Raw genomic sequence first — 21,679 nt, 5'->3', positions numbered from 1 at the left:
TTCCGATCACGGGAAGCGAGGGAAGGCGAAAACCAATCAGGTGCCGGCGCTCGTGAAATACTCGAGTGTTTTCTATGCTGAATATCGATACTTTTTGTCGACGTTAAGCTCGTGTCTCAATCGACCAGGCGATTTGTCGAGTTGAAACGGTGCAATCGTCTGCGTATGGATGACACAGGTAAAAGGGGAACGCGTAAGGCTTCTGGTACATGGGACTGCAATCGATATTCGTTGCAATGAACCGTTGCGATGGTTAATAAATCTATTCGACATGTTCGCGTGGAACGCACTATGAAACTGGGTCAAAAGTAATCTGACACGAAACGTGATCTGTGTCGATGTTCAACGTTGATAGATTCTCAAGACTCGAAAAAGAAATTTGTGATGAAATTTGAAATGATATAATCAGATGGTTTAAAATGTAGAAATTATTTTGTGTATACGTGCAGCAGGTATTGTAGCGTGTACTGGTTACATTTCCAGCATTCATCCTTTCACTGCAGTGAAGTTGGTTATCGATATAAACCGCCATTATGCGCAAATAAACAAATTGCAACAATATGTAAACTATTGAATCTTTCTTAATATTATCTTCAATTGTTGGCTTTGAAATACTATGAAGAAGATATTAAATAGAATAATTAATATTTTATAGCTTATATACATATGGTAATATTTCTTTTTCATTCTATAATGAAAAGTTAATAAATTTCTGTACCAATATTATTTGTATTTTATGCTTGTATCTGCATCAAAGATTTCTGAGGACTTCAACCTCACGGGTGGTGCCATGTTAAAATAGAAGTTGTTCTTGTCAAAGAACAAAATTGTCCGATGGAGTTCTCTCACTGAAATTGCGGTATTGAATTTTTATGGTCCCTTGATAATAGAGATTAAATTGGTTATAGGAATGAAAAAGTTACTGCGTTCGTCTGTACAACTTCCCTTGGGGAAGAGAGCTTTTAAGCTACAGGGGTTTTAAGCGTCCAAAGGTTCGTCAGATGCGTCGAGGCACTTTCAGGATTATTTCGAGTATGTGAGTGAGACTAAAATATAGCCAGCAGATCTTTTCTTTCTTTTCTTTTTCTCATGTTTTTCTCCTATTGGCTAGAAGTATAAAATGATTGCTGTTTTACTTCCTTTATTAGCATATAACAGAATTCAAGCTTCTTTATTCTGATAATCCAGTTGGTCCTTTGCAAATATTTATTCCCTGGTGAGTCTGTTATCATAAACCCCAAAATTTATTATCTTTTTTAGAACTCAGGATTGTGAAATTCCATCAAAATTTGGAACTCAGAATTCCAACATACCTTCACTAAACTCCACCAAAATTCAGAAGAAGGGAATACCTTTACAGTTCCAGTAAATTCCTTGAAAATTTCATCAGACTCTAGCACACCAATTAACCTTCTATAAACTAAAAATTAAAAATTAATTCATAACACAGTATGTATTTCAAATAATTCCTTAAAATTTTATAAAAAGGACCTTTTTCAGGACCTTAAGAAACACCTGTTATAGATCACAAAAATTGAAGCTTCAGAACTTCAAATAATCTCTATCCAATATTTCTCTTAAGAATCAAAATATATGGAGCTAATCAAGAAGGCGGTCGCCACGCGACCAAACCGTGCGCGACTCATTCTGTGCGCATTAAAAAACAATCTTGGCTGCACGGCGCCTAAGCATCATCATTTTTTCCATCGTGGACAACCGATAACGCGTCGACGATGATAACGTCACAGGCTAACCCCGGACCAATAAATGCTGGGACTTTGTGCCCGAGTGGCGCATATTCCACGCGATCGTTTCACAAATTCACGCTACTTGTACGTTCTTCTGTTTTCCTTTGCCTCTTCTTTCTCTCCAGACGGATCCAGCCTTTTCCACCATGAACTGGAACCTGAAAATGAATGAGCAGTTATTACATCTTAGAATTTCATTCAATAAATTATGTCTCGAATAGACGATTTGTGTACCTACGCGATATTTAATATTTTTAATGTATCTAATTGAATTAGAGAACTCTTCGATGAGTCGATGACTTTTGGTGACGAAGAAAATGCAGTGAAGATTCTGTGAGTTTTCATTTGGAAAATTGTTCGTGAGTATCTCGACCCATTACTTTCTGTAATGGATGTGTTAATTATTGTATTGCTATAAATTGAGTTTTTGGATTGAAGTGGTAGTGTTGAACTGGAAGAATCGTGTTCAGAAGGAGAATGTTAATACAACAGACATTGAACAATGATATGAGATCCTGCTGGAAAAATCCATCCAAAATTTCTATCAGAGAAAATTTCTTGGTTTAGCAAAATCTAATTAGGATCTCACCGAGTGTACACAAGTTCTACAAGTATAGTACTTATAACTGGAAATATAATATTCGTGACATTGTGCTAACACAGAGGCTGATTAAAAGGTATCCACGTGAAAGGCGAAAATTATCAAAAGTTGAGCAGTTTCACGACTTGGACATGAAGATAAACTCGATACCGGAAGTATTAGAACCCAGCTTAGTATTACCCCAACGTGATCCTCTTCATCGGGAAATGTTGGATCGGAATGTGGTGCTGGTTCTTCGTACCAGGCAAGACAGGACAGAGAGGCGTTTGAGACACAAAAGGGAGGCAAATCCACCCCCGATGGAGCCACCTCCGCAGCTGTTGCACAATAACTATCTTTACGTCGATCTGAATATGAACTTCAGCGAGAACCCTAAGCAACAGGCTGCCAAAACGAAAAAGGTAGGCTTCTTTTGCTACTCCTATTATTTTCTAATGTAATCCTGTATCTGATTCTGTGCATTGCCTCAGGAGAAGATTTGAATTTTCGAATCTTGAATTATTGGAGGTATAGCGTATTGGATTCTAGTTACCTGTTTCTATTGGCTGTGAAAGAAATTACCATTGTGAAAATTATGAAGAATTTTGCAAGGCAAAATTAATTCTGTAATTTATTCACGACTGTCAGTGACTCATTCTGATTAACTGAAACAAATGTACAAAGTATCATCATCATTCTTCAAATGATAAATCTTCTCTAAGCTATGATTTCCTTCCTAAATCATCACTCGACTGGAAATACAGATGATTTCACGTATGTCAACGTCAATTATCATCCAAGACTAATACAGCTAATTAATCAACGAGTAAAGCGATTCCTAATCGTTTCTTACATGTCCACCTGGTAATATCTTTTATTTTTCGCTGTGAACACAATTCTTTACATAACTACCATGATCGAATCATTTATGTAAGACCAAATGTAACCTGCTCCATTTTACTTCCGTCCTCTGGATTAACCCACTATTAGTCATAGTATACTCGATCTAATCTGCAATCATTGCAGATTATCGACGAGTATACTCGTTTTCACATACATCAGCTTATTACCAAACAATTCTTGAAATACAAAATTATAGAATTTATAAAATATTTAAATTGTTTGACTAATCTTGATGTTATCTACTGGCAGTATTTTACAACAATGGAACACTGACTTTTAATACTGTAATATGCTAATAATTAGTAATAGAAGTAGCTTCCAATGGGGTTTCGAATTTTATTGAAAATATTAATTTCCAATTTTTATCCTAATAGTAATATTACTTTTTAATTAAATTAATTTTGTAATTACTATTGAGAAGAATTTATTATTCCAATTATTAGTAATTTAATAAACCTTTTATTTAATAATAACATTAGTATTACTCGTAATGTAAAACAAGATTATTTAATAATACTATCACTGGTTACTAGCAATTAAAAAGATGCTCGATAATTAAGTGATTAGTATAGCGACGGTGTTAGGCAAAAAATAATAGAACAGAATACCACGGTAAACTTGATCCCATCGAGACGATACGTGAGAAGACATGAATCGTAGCTGCGCTCTCTAAGACCGAGTTATTGCACTTTCTCCGACTTCCTATCGCCGTGAGAGAATCTTCCTTGACGGAACCGAGCGAAAATAATTAGATTTAGAGGCATGGCCGGAGAGCGCCGGAAACAGTGTAATTTATTTCGTAACCACTGACAATTTGACATCTCTTTCCGCTACAATTTCCATCTTCCTTTACCAGTCCTTTCGCATATTTATCACTGCAATTATTAATTAACAGAACATAAATAACCCGGAGAAAATTTCGAACAATGGAAAAATTATTTTCCCCTCTATCCATTATGAATTCATAAATTACTTTTCTATTCGCATTAATTTAAGTTAAATATTAACAAATCACCACGGGAAAGTGGTTTCGAAATTTATAATTTTATTTATGATTCATAATAGCACATTGTTGACCGGTGACGAGTTAACTCGTCGTTGCACTTGCATTATCTATTTCAATTTATGAAACCTAATGTTCCATGATATGGAACATTGCGTGTGAAAGTGATTTTGAGGATTGGATTACAAAATAATGGCCGGTGACATGGCATAGTTTCTGTGTAAAATTGTCGGTCAACAAAGTATTAATAATTATGATAATGGTATATATATGTATATAATATAATATATCTTAATATATTAATTTACATGGTCAGTGAATAGATTAATCCAATGACTATAGTACTGTGCAGGTGTGTATATTCAATACTGTATTGTTAATTCTTAATATTTCCAGCAATAATTGGTGTATCCATTGATCACCATATATTTACTATAGAATTTAGATAAACGGATAGATTAATCTAATGGCTATAGTATACCTACGCGATATTTAATATTTTTAATGTATCTAATTGAATTAGAGAACTCTTCGATGAGTCGATGACTTTTGGTGACGAAGAAAATGCAGTGAAGATTCTGTGAGTTTTCATTTGGAAAATTGTTCGTGAGTATCTCGACCCATTACTTTCTGTAATGGATGTGTTAATTATTGTATTGCTATAAATTGAGTTTTTGGATTGAAGTGGTAGTGTTGAACTGGAAGAATCGTGTTCAGAAGGAGAATGTTAATACAACAGACATTGAACAATGATATGAGATCCTGCTGGAAAAATCCATCCAAAATTTCTATCAGAGAAAATTTCTTGGTTTAGCAAAATCTAATTAGGATCTCACCGAGTGTACACAAGTTCTACAAGTATAGTACTTATAACTGGAAATATAATATTCGTGACATTGTGCTAACACAGAGGCTGATTAAAAGGTATCCACGTGAAAGGCGAAAATTATCAAAAGTTGAGCAGTTTCACGACTTGGACATGAAGATAAACTCGATACCGGAAGTATTAGAACCCAGCTTAGTATTACCCCAACGTGATCCTCTTCATCGGGAAATGTTGGATCGGAATGTGGTGCTGGTTCTTCGTACCAGGCAAGACAGGACAGAGAGGCGTTTGAGACACAAAAGGGAGGCAAATCCACCCCCGATGGAGCCACCTCCGCAGCTGTTGCACAATAACTATCTTTACGTCGATCTGAATATGAACTTCAGCGAGAACCCTAAGCAACAGGCTGCCAAAACGAAAAAGGTAGGCTTCTTTTGCTACTCCTATTATTTTCTAATGTAATCCTGTATCTGATTCTGTGCATTGCCTCAGGAGAAGATTTGAATTTTCGAATCTTGAATTATTGGAGGTATAGCGTATTGGATTCTAGTTACCTGTTTCTATTGGCTGTGAAAGAAATTACCATTGTGAAAATTATGAAGAATTTTGCAAGGCAAAATTAATTCTGTAATTTATTCACGACTGTCAGTGACTCATTCTGATTAACTGAAACAAATGTACAAAGTATCATCATCATTCTTCAAATGATAAATCTTCTCTAAGCTATGATTTCCTTCCTAAATCATCACTCGACTGGAAATACAGATGATTTCACGTATGTCAACGTCAATTATCATCCAAGACTAATACAGCTAATTAATCAACGAGTAAAGCGATTCCTAATCGTTTCTTACATGTCCACCTGGTAATATCTTTTATTTTTCGCTGTGAACACAATTCTTTACATAACTACCATGATCGAATCATTTATGTAAGACCAAATGTAACCTGCTCCATTTTACTTCCGTCCTCTGGATTAACCCACTATTAGTCATAGTATACTCGATCTAATCTGCAATCATTGCAGATTATCGACGAGTATACTCGTTTTCACATACATCAGCTTATTACCAAACAATTCTTGAAATACAAAATTATAGAATTTATAAAATATTTAAATTGTTTGACTAATCTTGATGTTATCTACTGGCAGTATTTTACAACAATGGAACACTGACTTTTAATACTGTAATATGCTAATAATTAGTAATAGAAGTAGCTTCCAATGGGGTTTCGAATTTTATTGAAAATATTAATTTCCAATTTTTATCCTAATAGTAATATTACTTTTTAATTAAATTAATTTTGTAATTACTATTGAGAAGAATTTATTATTCCAATTATTAGTAATTTAATAAACCTTTTATTTAATAATAACATTAGTATTACTCGTAATGTAAAACAAGATTATTTAATAATACTATCACTGGTTACTAGCAATTAAAAAGATGCTCGATAATTAAGTGATTAGTATAGCGACGGTGTTAGGCAAAAAATAATAGAACAGAATACCACGGTAAACTTGATCCCATCGAGACGATACGTGAGAAGACATGAATCGTAGCTGCGCTCTCTAAGACCGAGTTATTGCACTTTCTCCGACTTCCTATCGCCGTGAGAGAATCTTCCTTGACGGAACCGAGCGAAAATAATTAGATTTAGAGGCATGGCCGGAGAGCGCCGGAAACAGTGTAATTTATTTCGTAACCACTGACAATTTGACATCTCTTTCCGCTACAATTTCCATCTTCCTTTACCAGTCCTTTCGCATATTTATCACTGCAATTATTAATTAACAGAACATAAATAACCCGGAGAAAATTTCGAACAATGGAAAAATTATTTTCCCCTCTATCCATTATGAATTCATAAATTACTTTTCTATTCGCATTAATTTAAGTTAAATATTAACAAATCACCACGGGAAAGTGGTTTCGAAATTTATAATTTTATTTATGATTCATAATAGCACATTGTTGACCGGTGACGAGTTAACTCGTCGTTGCACTTGCATTATCTATTTCAATTTATGAAACCTAATGTTCCATGATATGGAACATTGCGTGTGAAAGTGATTTTGAGGATTGGATTACAAAATAATGGCCGGTGACATGGCATAGTTTCTGTGTAAAATTGTCGGTCAACAAAGTATTAATAATTATGATAATGGTATATATATGTATATAATATAATATATCTTAATATATTAATTTACATGGTCAGTGAATAGATTAATCCAATGACTATAGTACTGTGCAGGTGTGTATATTCAATACTGTATTGTTAATTCTTAATATTTCCAGCAATAATTGGTGTATCCATTGATCACCATATATTTACTATAGAATTTAGATAAACGGATAGATTAATCTAATGGCTATAGTACTGTAAAGACGGCTATATATATATGTACTATAGCCATTATTTTAGTATATATATTATATTATATTATTTTAGTACATAAATTTTAGTATATATACATACTAAATAAATAGATACTAATATATACTAAATGAATGTAAATATATACTAATAAATATATATATTTATTTCAAAACGATAATTTTTATTCGAAGTTATATAAGGGTGCGTGATTCTGGAGAAAAGGGCAGTGGCGTAGAATAACGAGACAGAACTTGTAGGACGTCTTGTCAGTCAACAGCCTCAGATATTCATGGGATTCTCCCCTTCGAAGCAACGAGGCTGCATGCTGTAATTTGGCTTACTGTCGACCTTTTAGCCGAGCTTTCACCGTGAACAATTTCTCTTTCTCTTTCTCTCTTGGTTGTTGTCGAGCCACGAATAGGCGAATCTCCATTGTGGTCGAGAGAATGCGAGTTTTCACTTTCCTTCCTTTCCTAATGAAGATTTATATATTAATATTAAAAATAAATTTATTTTGGGCTATATTAATTATGGGAATTAAAATTCTTTTATACTTACGTGGATAACACATAAATTCTAATATTAAATTAGGTTAGGTTAAATTAGATTAGGTTATAATGTTTGGTAGTATCTAGATTTTTTAATTTGCAAGATCAAGGAATCGAAATTTAGAACGATTTGCAAATAATTTGTTCGAGAATCTTAATTGGTGAATATTTTTGAAAAAGAGTCACCCCGCTTTTCAGAGATGCGTTTTTTCATTAGAGTTGTTTCTCTGCGTTTATTTTCCCTCGTGAATGCTGTTGGGAGCTGATTCTCGTAGTCTTATTATTAAATTAGTATTGATCTAGTATCGCGTGATTAACGAAATCTCACGAATCTTTCTCTAATTCCTTTTGCTACCTTAATTCAATCTATTTGATAACGTTATCTGGCCTCTTACGTAATTTTATTTGCCATTGCGTGGCAGATATGCAACCGGATATTAAAATTACATAAACACCTCCAACATAAATAAGTTCCAGTATAAGTAAACTTCTTTTTCAGTAGCGCCTTTTTACTTGCTTTCTAATATTACTTGATAAAAGAGAAATTTATTACTAGAGCAATCTAAAGACACTGAGATTCTTTTTTCATTTTTTAAATCACTATTATCTTTTTTAAGAACATATATTTATTGCAGTCAAGGATTCACTGAGTACTTGCGAGAAACCACGAACCTCCGTTTTCCATCTAGCGGTGAGGGTGCGAACGTTGATCGTTACCACTTATTTTATTTTATACTTTTTATATCTTATTTTATAGTATGTATAATATGTATATACAGTATTTCATAGCTTCCTATAATTTTTATTATAACGAGATTTTTCAATTAAACTTGTAATTAAAAATTTGTATTTTCTTTTTGTCAACTGTCCTTCGTATTAAAACAATTTATTTACGAAAAAATATACTGTTGTTATTCTTTATATGGTTGCTGTTTTTAACAGGAATTTAGTGAAAGCAACATACAGAATTGCATAGTTTTTACTCTTTTTCTAGCTTTCGGAATATTACGTACACATTCTAATATGCATGATACATTAAATAAATTTACGGAGTGTACATATGCCTGCAAGCATTAATCCTCGTTAATTCACAATTGCACTCTGCTCCCTTTCCCGGAAAAATTCCCTAGCATTTCTATCGTGAGGTAATTCTATTCTGAATTATATTTAAACTGGTTTCGAAAATTATTTTTATTATTATTACTACCTTTATTTGCTGAAAATACTCCAGTGATAATTTATTAATAAATTTATTTACTTCTTTCTTTTCTATGTGGAATGTGCAGAAAGAAATTTCAATAAGAAAAATTGTATGGTTACTAGGTGCGAACTATAGAGATGTATAAAGTAACTTTTAAAGGAGATCTTAAAAATAACTTAATAGAAATAATTTTATAGAAAACTTAAAATTCGGTGCAAAATTGCAAAGCAGCTGTAATTTTGTAAGGATAATAAAGTAGGTTTCTTGGGACATAATTTCGAAGCATTATAGGTTAGGTTGCACCGAGGCAAATGGTAGAGTGATTGCAGGCGCGATGCATTGTAGTAGTTTTCGTAGTTTCGTGAGACATGCAAAACTAGATCAGAGATTTCTTTAGGTCAGGGTTCCAAAGGTACTAAAACCTAATCGATTTAGGTAGATCTAGGTTCCTTAATCTCTAACTTCTATACGATTACTCGATGGTGACACCAAATTTGAATTAAAATATAACACTTTCTTTATCAAAAAGGTATTACATCATAAACAAAGAATTTTTTAACTACAATTCTAAAGAAAAAAATTTAATAAAACTATCGATTATAATTTACACACTAACATTGAAAGAAAATATAATTTATAATTTATAAAAAATATAATTAGGAATTAAAATAGAAACATAGATTTTAAATCTATTTAAAATTACAAATCTTAAATTAAAAAGAAATTGATAAGAATTATAATTTTTATGGATGGAAAACAAGGTTTGCATTAAGAAAGGGAAATGTGTTTTCTCGAATGGGTGGAAATTAGTAATTATGCCGGCGCACTGTCCAATTAACATTGCCAGGGTCGAAACGCTTTTTCTGTCCAACATAACGTAACGAATTAATGGGGCGTACTACAATCACCGCGATCCATCGATCGTTCTCCCGCGGGCGATCGTAGTTCCGTGAAGATTCTTCTGTTCATTTCACGCACGTTGGTTTTCAAGCCTTCTTCCTTAACGATAAATCAGCTGTCGAAAATGCTTCTAGATCAATGTCTGCAATACCTAACCTCCCTGATATTTTTGTGCCTAGTATTCAGTGAAATAATTCTTTAATTTGACGAAGATATTTTCTGCCGAACATAATTTGCAAGAAAACGATTTTTATTTCGAAAAGAACTGTGGTATCTGAAAAAATTATTTCTTATTTAATTGCGATAAAAAATTATTAAACACTCTAGAAAAGAATTTTATTTTTTTCAACCATTGTTAATTTTTAGACGCCGTGAATCTCTCGATTTTTTCCACATATTTAAGTAGTGACTTCGTTATTCCATGAAGATGGAAGTGGTTGGAAGAGCAACAGAGATTATATGACGAAATTAAAAATTATAATTTACGATTTAATCACGCGCTGCCTTTTTTTTCTCCAGCTGTTGAAGTACAGTTTTAATTTGCCTTGTTGAGCAACACGCCACGTGAACGTAATTCCATGTGTAAAAAGCTACAGAAATATTAATCCCTTCTCTGCTCGGAAAACAAGAAATTCTGCTTACGATTTGCCAGAATAAAAAATGAAAAATCGTATTCCTACGTAGAAACAAAGATTTCTTCCAACGCCACGGGCAAGTTGATTAATCAAATGGTAAATCGGTAGGTCTGCTAGCAATTGCGACGCACAATAAGCAAACTGATCACGTAACAATAAGTGTACGATGAAAAGGGACATGGAAAATTAACATAATAATCTCGAAACGCGCCATGTTCCTCTGAATTCGATTTCAATTGTAAAATACTCTACGCTATGACTAGGATTCCTGGGTATTAATAGATTATGACTATTTCACTTTTGCTGAAAAGAAAAGAAAATATTATAAAATTAATAACTCAGAAAATTGTAAAATTAAAATTAGTATAAAATTTTGTGTTAAATTTAGTATTAAATTGGTATTAAATTTAGTATAATATTAAAAGTGTATAGCCATCTTTTGTGCTGATTATTGTAAAATAGTATATAATTTATTAGGTCCGTATATTATTAATAGCTTGCCATCTTAATGACATTTGTAACTATGTAAATAGAGATGTAGAAAATAAATATAAATTATTATTAAAATTCCAATACCTTTTTTTATTTATAAATCGAGTCCCAGGAAATGTGAGGAATTTGCTTTGAAAGAAGAAGCTTACAGGATATACATATATGGCGCTAGAACTATGGAGGTCGTTCAAATTTATCACGATCATGGATAAACCAGTATCTTACATAAAGCACCCCACATGAACGACGGTATATGATGGAATTATAGGTGTCGAGGTCGTCCTTAAAAGCTACATGATGCACGATCGTCATTGGTCTCTGTTCAAATCAAGAGAATTGTACTTACATAGACTATATATATCACTGTACGATAAGGTTAATTACGTTTGCAACTTGAATCGAGAAAGCAGGATAACAGGATTGCAAGACTGCCTTGACTGAATCTCGTATCCTTTTTTGTAATGCTGTTTTTACGAAATCATTATATAATTTCGGAGACATAGATGACAGAATAAATATTTAAATCTATTTGATTTTTTACTGTATTTAATTCATGCATATATCGAGTCGTCATGAATAAAATAGCTGAACTCTTGAAACTTGCATTGTCTGAGGTTTTACTGGAAATAAAATTTATTAATAACCATGCTTATACATTTTATACTTTAGAATGCAATCCATACTTAAACTTCTAGCTTTCAATAAATCCACATTCTTTTTGTATCTTTTAATAGCTCTTCATAATTTAGTTGTCGATTTGTCGATTCACAAGTTCATATTTTCTAACCTCTCAGTGATTACTTACAGTCCACTATAATTCGTTAACTAAAGCACTTGATAATAACCAGGCACTAAATTGTGTCCTATTAATAAATTTTGGAATAAAACCATTTTTCGATTTTGTATCTGTTCAACAATTCGCATAGTACATAACTGTTGCATTGTGTGAGCATCGAAGCACTAAGCAGCAGCGACCATTAATACAGTGACACCTAGTGTTGCTTGCAGCATTCTACGTTTTCCACTAGGAACCGGGGTACACTTCTTAACTGAAAATTTGGTTGTTACCGTCTTAAGGTAAAACGTTCGATATTCCTAATCGATATTATGATCTTATTACATCATAGCTGCTGGTATAACAGTGCATAAAAGGATGAGAGATCTCTGGGTAAATGAACCATAGTACCCAAAATACGACCAATTCAGATGGCGACTCTCTCTTGTTTCTAATTAATAGGTTAAGTGTTTTATTACATGTCACATGTAATTATCACGAAAATGTCGACAAACGACCGCGACTTTCAGCGATTATCGCTAGAAACTTACGATTTATTCCACTAATAGCGTGTATATCATCGTATTACATTGGTTGTGTTTAAGGATAGTTTACATAAGAGTGGTGAGAGGGTATGCAACGGTATGTGGCACGCTTGGAAACTTATGCAACCCGCAAATTCCTCAGATTCACGGAGGATCCGTTATCTGTGATCTCGTGATCATCGCGTACGTAAACTATTCTTCAGATGTTGGGTATCGAAGTGTCGAGTTCTCTGCCTACGTCAGATTTAATCTACCATTGACACGTGAAATTAATTGTAAGCGATCTGTTTATAGGTTAAATGACATTTTGTGCTGGATAACCGGATGTTTTGAGGTATTAAGAATTAGAGGTTATATGTCACTTGTAGAATTTGAAACTTAAAACATAAATCGAGATTTCTACATTTTTAATTTAACCGGAATAAGTTATTTTTATTAATAAATATTTTTTAAACAGAAGAAAAGAGGAGGTGATGGAAAAATATTATTCTGTACCTGGTAGCATATGATGGGATCATAAATCACCTAGGAAAATAAGCGACGTCTATGGTTAATCGATAGGAAGCTGGAGTGTGTTTGTCAATTAAGATTACGCGAAGAAAAATCGACTCTAATCTTTATCCATTAAGACGTTTATTTTGTCAGTAATTGAACTGTGAACTTTATCACCAGATCGTCCCCGAGCGCTATTAATTAATTAGGGAATTACCAGTGGACTACACATTCGGCGACACGTAACTAGTGCATGAAAAGTGGCTGCAAGATGCTGCTCTGCATAAGATGACTATTATCGTCTCGGTATTTCTGCATTAAACAAAAAGAACTATTGTTCCACGTATGAAACTATTGGTCATCGTCTGAAGTTGAAAAAAAAAATTTACGAGATTTAAAAAAAATATTTAAGATAATTAAAGTAGAATTCTGAAAGAAACAGCAATTACTGTATTTTTAGTACTCGGGTGTTAAGTTTATAATGCTTGACACCAGATCACAGATACAAGAGAAGATATTCTGCTTGATCAGCACAATACCACTCTTATATGCAATATGATATATATATTTACTCTTCCTATTATCTCAACTGGCGATGAAAGCCTTCAGAGTTCTTCAAAACAATCTTCACTAACTCTAATATAGGAACCTTGAACAAAAGAAGAAAAGTAAAATTCTAATGAATATGTATTCAAGGTAAAATTTCTCATCTATTTATATCAATTCCACTAATGATCAGTTCCCTCATTATCTATTTGTTAACAAATTAGAAATTGGCAGGTAAAAATCATTGAGAACAGAAGTTTCTAAATATCAAATGTGTTCACAAAATATTAAACTTGTGAGACTATTAAATACAGGAAGAAATATTATTTGATAAAAAGAAAGAGATAGGGTAACCCTAGTAGCCCAACGAACAGGGTTCTGTTCCTATAGGATCTGACCACAATGTAAGAAGAACATGAGATTTCCTTGTAACAGGCTCGTGGTGAACCCCACAGTATTTACCTTAGAACTTTAACAGCAAACAAATCGTTTGTTAACCCTTTGCACTCAGCTCTGTCCCCTCTCAAGGGAAATTCTAAACCTAGTAAAACAAATAACCCTAATATCTCTCTTAAAGATATGCAAAGACATTCCTTCACCAGAAATATTAACAGCTTTACCTTTAAACAAACTGTAAATTAATTACAGTGAAGATACAAACTTCAAGGTAACAAAACCTCAAGCCAAATATTTAAATAGGGAAATTGATCCCTCTTTTATTAAGTCTTTCAAAGAACTCTCTCGACATCTATTTCAGCACCACCTCATTATCAATTAATTTTCAAAGTGTAAAGAGCTAAAACTTCTAACACACCTGTACCCAAGCAACCCCTACCAGCATCCAAGAAGCTCCGTCCTACCTGCATTATCAGTGATCAAGGCATCTTCCAAAACACCCACCTCTACAAGCCGACTACTTACGTAACGTGCTACTTGCTCGTCGAGGTGGAGCCGAACAGTAGGCACGGGGGGACGATACTTGCATGACGAGGCCTTGCGGCTCACGGCACACTAGGCCTGTTTTGAGTCTGCGGCACTCGTGTTACGCCTACGTGTTGTCACGGCACCGTAGATCCGTATACCTCGTCCAGGGGATCAAGAAGCGCGGAAAACTCGTCTCGAGGCTGGTTAACGCGCGAACAAACGCGTTCTCGCGGCCAAGTGGAGGGGTACCATTATGCTCCTCCTCTTGTGCCCTCCTTTGGGACATTTTTACGCGAGCTTTTTAGTGCAACTCCGTGCATGCGGCTAGTAACGTCGCGAATCGAGTCTCTCGATTTTCCTCGTGTCGTATCGTTCTCATTTCTCCAAGTGGTGATCTTTAACTCGTCTTTCTCCGTTTCGTTCCCTCGGCGTAGTGCTCGCTTCTGCGCACGCGTGTAAAACGGGGCAGTGCGTGCGAACGATGGTGGATGATCTAGGTGGTCGATCGAATTCTTGTAAGGCTTCCACCGGTGAACATTCGAGGAAGGTTGCGTTCCGTCGACGTTTCGTGGCCTGGCTGGATGACTGGGTCGTGGGTCTGTTAACCCCTTCAGAAATGAAATTTCCTTCGCTTGCGACTGAGACTTGAATATAGGAAAGGAATTGTACGTAGAGCGTATGCAGAATCGAAGCTTATCTAATAGAGTTAAGACTGGTTCGATGATTTAGTGGATTAGAACGTGACGTAATAACGGTTGATAATTTACTCTCACTTTCTTTCTCTCTTTCAGAGGCACTGACAGAGCTTTGATCTGATTCAGTGGAGATCCTTGAATTTATGATTCCAGTACCTGTTCAGGGAAGTTCTAATTCCTCTGTATGAAATCTTTTGTGCTTTGTTCCTTAGTTCTCACATAGGGAAAGGGGTCAAGATTCTACCAATCAATCTTCCATTTGGAAGAACAGATATTTTCAAGTATCTTTCCCATGCCTGGAGATAGAAGCTTCGATGGCAAAATTTGAAAGATATTACATCAGAAGATTCTCAATCTGACTTCATTGAAATGTGATTAAAAGTCTAGAAACCTGACAATAATTTGGAGTAATAACACGACGATTCTCTTCAATAAAATTTAGAAAAGTCTATTCAATTTTATCTATCCCATGTATCAAAATATACCTCTGAACATTGTTTCAGGATAAGAATAATCTGCTGGTATCCTCCAATCATTCGTGTACCCCAATTTCAATCTTGCTCATGAAAATTAACAAGAATCCTGAGAATTCAATAATTCCCCCAGAAAAGCCTACGAATGCACATAGGTATACCAAGAAACGCTCATCTAATGTCATGCCCAATCTCCCACCAAAACCCAACGTCCTGCAAGTGCCACGAAGCGTCCAGCCAGAGCCAGCAGCCCCTCTTAGACTGCCCCATAATCCATGAAAGAGCCTGAGGTGGCACCATAGTCAGGAAATCAACCGCGAATCGTACCCCGTCCAGCTCTCAGGCTTCTCCGTTTCACCGAGTGACCAACAGATCTCCATTCGAATCGGTCTGTCGAACGCTGAAGGCGTTCCCTGGTTGCTACCCATAGTTGGCTCTGTCAATCGTAGGAACAAAGTAGCAGGGAAAAAGAGGAGGAAACGGAGGGGGAAACGTGTCGGATTATCCGTGGTCGGCCTGATCGGACCTAGAAAGACGACTGTTCTAAGGTTTCCGCGTCGGCTGTAGGAAGCCAGCCCGTGGACTGGCTCGTGTCTGTCAGAGTGAGACAGAAAATATCCGTGGATCGTCGCTGTGGATCGTTAAACGTCGGGAAATCGACTCGTACCACTCCTACCGGCTCTGTCTAACCCCCTTCTGCCGAGGATGGATCGGAACGAGAGCGCAAACGAGGGCGGAAGCTCGCCGGACACGGTGATCGCGCGCTCCTCGTCCGAAGAGGAGCGGAACAGGTTCGCGTGTAGCACTTCCGGCGAGTACGTGACCGTGGGCGACAGCAGTTCTAGCTTGGACACGGTGACCAACGCCGCTGGGACGACGGGCGTCGCGGCGACCGATCCATCGGCCGTCGAGGACAAGAAGAGGGGCAGATTCGGCGCATTGAAGAGCAGCTTTCGCAAAGAGGGAGGACTGTTCAAAATTCGGAGGAAGGACAGACAGCCGGGCGAGCCGGCTGCCGAGCCTGAGCCGGATGTCGAGGAAAAAGGTTCATTCTTGGCATATGGTGTTGGGTTCAAGAAGGATTCCTGTGGTCACTCACGGTTCATTTTGTTTTATTCTCTTTGTTCTGGGTTTTCGCTGCTTTCAGGGGTAGGTTCTCTCAGGATGTGTGCTTCTGTAGTTTACTTGGCTAACTTGTGTTCAGTTCTATAGCAAACCTCGCTTCCAAATTGGTGTGATCAGATATGATCCTGAAAATTATTAACATCCTGTAGGAACAGGGATCTCTGTCTCTTAAGATTCAGTTACTTTTAGGTTAGACCGATTGGTGTGGGATCAATGTGGGTCTTGATGTTTCTTCCAGTGCTTGTTCCAGAAGTTGCTCATTTCCTATATGAGTAATTCTATTCCTGTTCTATAATAGACCAGGATTTTTCAAATATATTTCTGAGGGTAGTTTTATGAGTTTGGTTTATTTGTCGCTGATCCACATTTGCTTTAGGGGTGAACTAATTGGTATTGGGATCACTGCTGATTGGTAGAGTTGTTTTAGGGCTTCGTCAGGTGATTCTTTGAACACTTTCTCGTTTTGTTTCATGATTTGCGCTGTCTGTATATTCCTGCAAATTGTTTCCATATTTCACTCTACTTTTACTAAAAGGAAAAAGAAAAATTGGCTCGTGCTTAGCAGCAAAGGTTCAATCCAACGCAGATAGTTTCGTGAGAAGCACTTGTTTTAATCTCCATGGTACTTGACACGCAAAGTGATCGATAGGACACTTCTTCGGATCTGTAAACGAATTGCCTGAGATGTTAATCGTCTTAATGGCTGTACAATATCTTGGCTTTCGTCGAAAGCTACCTAACCAGTTAATTACGGATTTCTGATCTTGTTCCCTTAGGGCCAATTTGCATAACGATCGGTGATTCTTGAAAATCTCCAAGCACTTCAAATCTCCGTTGCTTCATTGAAATGAAATAAATTATATAACACGGCAATTAAAATTATTTTATTTCAATAATCCATCGCTATCTACTTGGTAGTCCTATATCCACTCTATTCATTATAACTGCTATCTTTCTTATACCAACAATACTTGTACTATCTCAGTCCACTATGCCTCCACTATACCTACTATAATTACTCAACTATACTCACCACGTCCATCCCCTATCTACAAATCTTAAGGAACCATCCCATACCAATCCAACCCACCCACATCAGTCGTCGACCTCTCACCATCAACGAACCACCATCAACCCGACTTGAACCCCCATGGAATCCCATTGTAACCCGGAAAATCTGCTCGCTGACCGGAGATCCTCTCTCCCGTGACAGAAACGGGTCGCAAGCGGAGCCCGGTGGAGGAGGACGAGCGCAAGGCTGGCGGCGCTGCGTCGTCGACCTTGAAGAAAAAGAAGAAGAAGTCGCACTCGTTGGTGCGCAAGCTGAGCTTGAACAAATTTCGCCTGTCGACGGAACAAGAGCCGAGACACACGCCCGAAGGTGGTGACAGCAGCCGGTCCCAAAGCCAATCGTCGCAGGAGTCGCCTAGTCTCTCGGACAGCCCGTCCAGGATCGCGAGGAAGGGGCAGGAGACCGAGAGGCTTGGCCATCGCGACGATTACGAGGCCGACGAGCGACGGGACGCCCCGTACGACGCCGACAGGGAGAAGGGAGAGTCGAGGAAATCGGAGAAGCCGACGGAGAAACTGGTGAGCACCGTGACCGTAGTGCAGCGCAGGTCGCCGTCGTTGACCATCAGGAGCTTTTCCACGAAGACCCAGTACGGTGAGCGATCCCTCTCTCTCTTTCTCTCTCTCTCTCTCTCTCTCTCGCTCTCTGTTTTTTCTCTCTGAATCTCCTGTCTTGGTCTCACTTGGTTTTATTCTCTTGCTGAGTGGGTCTTCAGTAGTTGGCTAAACTGTAGGTTACTTCTTACACTATTGGTTAGGGTGCAGGTGTAGTTGATAGATTCGCAGGTTCTTGAGACTCTGGCTTATGGTGGCTCTTTATGGTGGTTGGATTTTTGTATATACTGACTGGGCTGGGTCTGATTCTTGTTTCTTTCCTTCTCTTTTTGCTCCATTCCTGAAAAATGCAGATGATTAGTAAATATTTGATCTCTTACTCGGTTGTAGAAGAAATTTTATTGTTTTTCAGTTTTTGTTTTCGTTCTGTCGAGTTATTTTGAAGAAAATTTTGTTGGGTGATTTGGTTACCATGTAAATCTGAATCAAAATTATTATTTATAAATATGTTAATTGGTTGTTGACCGATTTAATGATCTGTTACACCTTGCTCGATGCAGGAGTACAGGTGAATAATTATGGATAATTATAAACGATTATTTATTTATGAAATACGAATGGAATTGATTATCTTATATCGGAATAAATATTGCTGTCTCTCTGCAATGATAAATCGTATTTTTCTGTACAATTGAACGAAGCAAAGTTCAGTGATACTGATATTTATCATTGCTTTTTAGCCAATTTTGTGGAGGAGTGCAATAATTAAATTTTGATAGATAATAATTAAATATAGATGGATTTCAATACGGTATTCGTATTTTAATTAATGCTTGCGCAATTTGGAATATAATGTAGTAAACAGACACTTTATCACCATAATGTAATAATTGAGATTGCAATGAATACCTCTGCTGTTCGTAAACAAAACCATTTGCGATAACATTATATTCGTCAAAATATTATAAATAAAAGACACTAATATATTTATTGATTCGAGTTCAAAAATCAAGAACTTAACTTAATCTGTCATAGTGTTATTTAATATCGAATTTGCTCGATGAGTTTTAATTAATATTTAATAATTCTGCTTAGCTTTTTATATTTAAACTAATTAATTATAACATAATAGTATGCTTGTGTTTGTGTGTGTGTACAAGCAGTATTATTTAACGTAATATTAAATTGATCTATTTGTCGAATTATATCACGAATTATTTTTATTTATTTAATTTTTTAATTTACCATTGTCATTTAACATCGTCACCACTCAAACCGTGCTTTCATCCAATAAATCACTCTTAATATTAAGAATAATTAACTTAACTACTCAAGTCCAAGTAGGGATTAACTTTAGTGGGATTCGTTATCTTATTATTCTTAGTTCACTGAGCAACAACACCTTAATTAACTCAACTTAATATCCTACCATTCAAGAAACAGCAACACCCAGATTACTTAATTAGCGACTTACTCCACACGAGTAGATGCGACACATAACCAATTTTAATTTATTAACATTCTATTTAACCCCAGTGAACAATCTCAACTAATTGTAATTGTAAAAGTAATTAGGTACTCCGTATAATTAAGAACTTACATTCCCATATTCAACTTCCCACTGATTCAGTGCTCAGCAACTTGCCCAAGCACTCAACCTCAGACTTAGAACAACATAATATCTAATTCACATTCGATTCCATTAACAACTAATTCGATTTTAAAATCATACAATACCTAGCAACACCCCTAACTTTTCATCTCAACGTTTCATCCCTATTACTCTACAAAACATACATACCCAGCTCAAATACTCAACATGCACTCCACCACCCCAGGACACTTAACCCCACCACTGGTGGTATTAACATCCTGCAACCTGCCTTCGAAGATGCCATCGGCGCGATACTCAAAGACCATCACCAACGCGTCATCATCATCATCATCATCATCATCATCATCATCATCATCATCATCATCATCATCATCATCACCTCAAATCGCCATTGAACTCCACCTCACAAATCCGGCGAATGAACCTGGTGCCGTTGTCTGCGTGCGCAGATATCCAGTCAGCTGAGAAGTCTCCTCGGCCGGAAGCGCTGTGCAGCTCCACGCTTCCGTACGCCATCTCGAAATGGCCGGAGCAGAAGGCCTCGAAATCATTCTCGAACGATTCGTATAGGAAGTCCAAGTTGAACACCAAGTCCGAATCCGAGTCAGGCATATCGAAATCCTCGCCGCGCGAGGTCAGACGGAAGCTGTCGTTGCTGGAAGAGAAACGGGCTATATTCCAGCGTCGTTTGTTCGAGAGTACTCGAAACTCGGATTCCAGGGAAACGGTGATCGCAGTGTCCGTCGACGACGAAGAGAAGGGGCAGGGGAACGAGGACAACTGGGACGGTGGGACCAAGAAGAAGGCCAGGCACATCAGCGTGAAGAAGTTCGACACGTTTTCGACGTTCGAGGGCACGTTCGACGAGGAAACTGGTGTTGGTTACCTGGCCGGTATCGAGGAGGATTACACCGAGAGCTACGACAGGAAGCACGATAGTTACGTGGACACCATGGGGCCCATGCTGGCCGACATCGCGGACAAGAGCAAGGTCGTCAGCCAGGACAGCATGGTGAGGAATCACATGTGCACTCACCGTAGCTTCTTTCTCCATTCTGTTCTTTTCAATTCAGATTTCTTTATTATTTTTTATTTTCAACCGGGGTTGTTGTTTTGTCGAGTTGGGCCTTCCCTGATGATTATTAGCTCCTCTTTTCACCTCTTTCATTCCAATAGCACTTTCTTTTCAGCTTCTTCTATTCTGTCCTTGCACTGTTTTATTTACCTCTGTTTTTTGGCACCACAGTTTTATTGGGTCTTATGAAGGTTTGGTTGTGAATTTTTTTTCTTTTGGGCCCCTTTGGGTAGACTTTTTAATTATCTACTGCACTTTTGATCTTCTTTTTTTTTTGGAGTTGTAGAAGCAAATCTGATGCAAAAAAGGGTGTTATGCGATTTTAATTATGCAAATAGTAGTGTTTATATACTTAACTGGCAATGTGAAGTTTGATTAATGACGTCCTGACGTTATATAATGACCTCTACTACTTGTCGAAAAAATCCCAAGTTGTACTACTTGCTCCATTCGATCCTGCTTGTTAATAGTCATCATACATTTTACCACTTTATTCACAAAATTATATATTCTGCCAACAAGTTCGTTAGTCGTATAATATACAAGAATCGATTCCCCTATCCCCCC

At 36.6% G+C, this 21,679-nt stretch overlaps 1 protein-coding gene across 3 annotated transcripts in view; it reads left to right on the top strand.

Moving 5' to 3' along the window:
* Nucleotides 1-21,679, top strand: part of Rab32 (RAS oncogene family member Rab32) — a 54,516-nt gene that overhangs the window by 24,863 nt on the left and 7,974 nt on the right. The window contains exons 1-3 of one of the 3 annotated variants that reach the window (XM_017898405.1): nt 16,128-16,716; nt 18,010-18,462; nt 20,487-21,049. The exons of 1 other annotated variant lie outside the window; for it this stretch is intronic. In XM_017898405.1, coding sequence (XP_017753894.1) covers nt 16,377-16,716; nt 18,010-18,462; nt 20,487-21,049 — 1,356 coding nt within the window. In that variant the 5' untranslated portion in view covers nt 16,128-16,376. Of the gene's footprint in view, nt 1-16,127; nt 16,717-18,009; nt 18,463-20,486; nt 21,050-21,679 lie in introns of those variants that run through there. One more of the 3 variants, XM_017898406.1, reaches the window with a different exon arrangement.

The sequence above is a fragment of the Eufriesea mexicana genome, unplaced genomic scaffold (genome assembly GCF_001483705.2).
Source record: "Eufriesea mexicana isolate 0111107269 unplaced genomic scaffold, ASM148370v2 scaffold657, whole genome shotgun sequence".
Lineage (NCBI taxonomy): Eukaryota > Metazoa > Arthropoda > Insecta > Hymenoptera > Apidae > Eufriesea > Eufriesea mexicana.
This window is presented reverse-complemented; position numbering and strand designations above follow the sequence as displayed.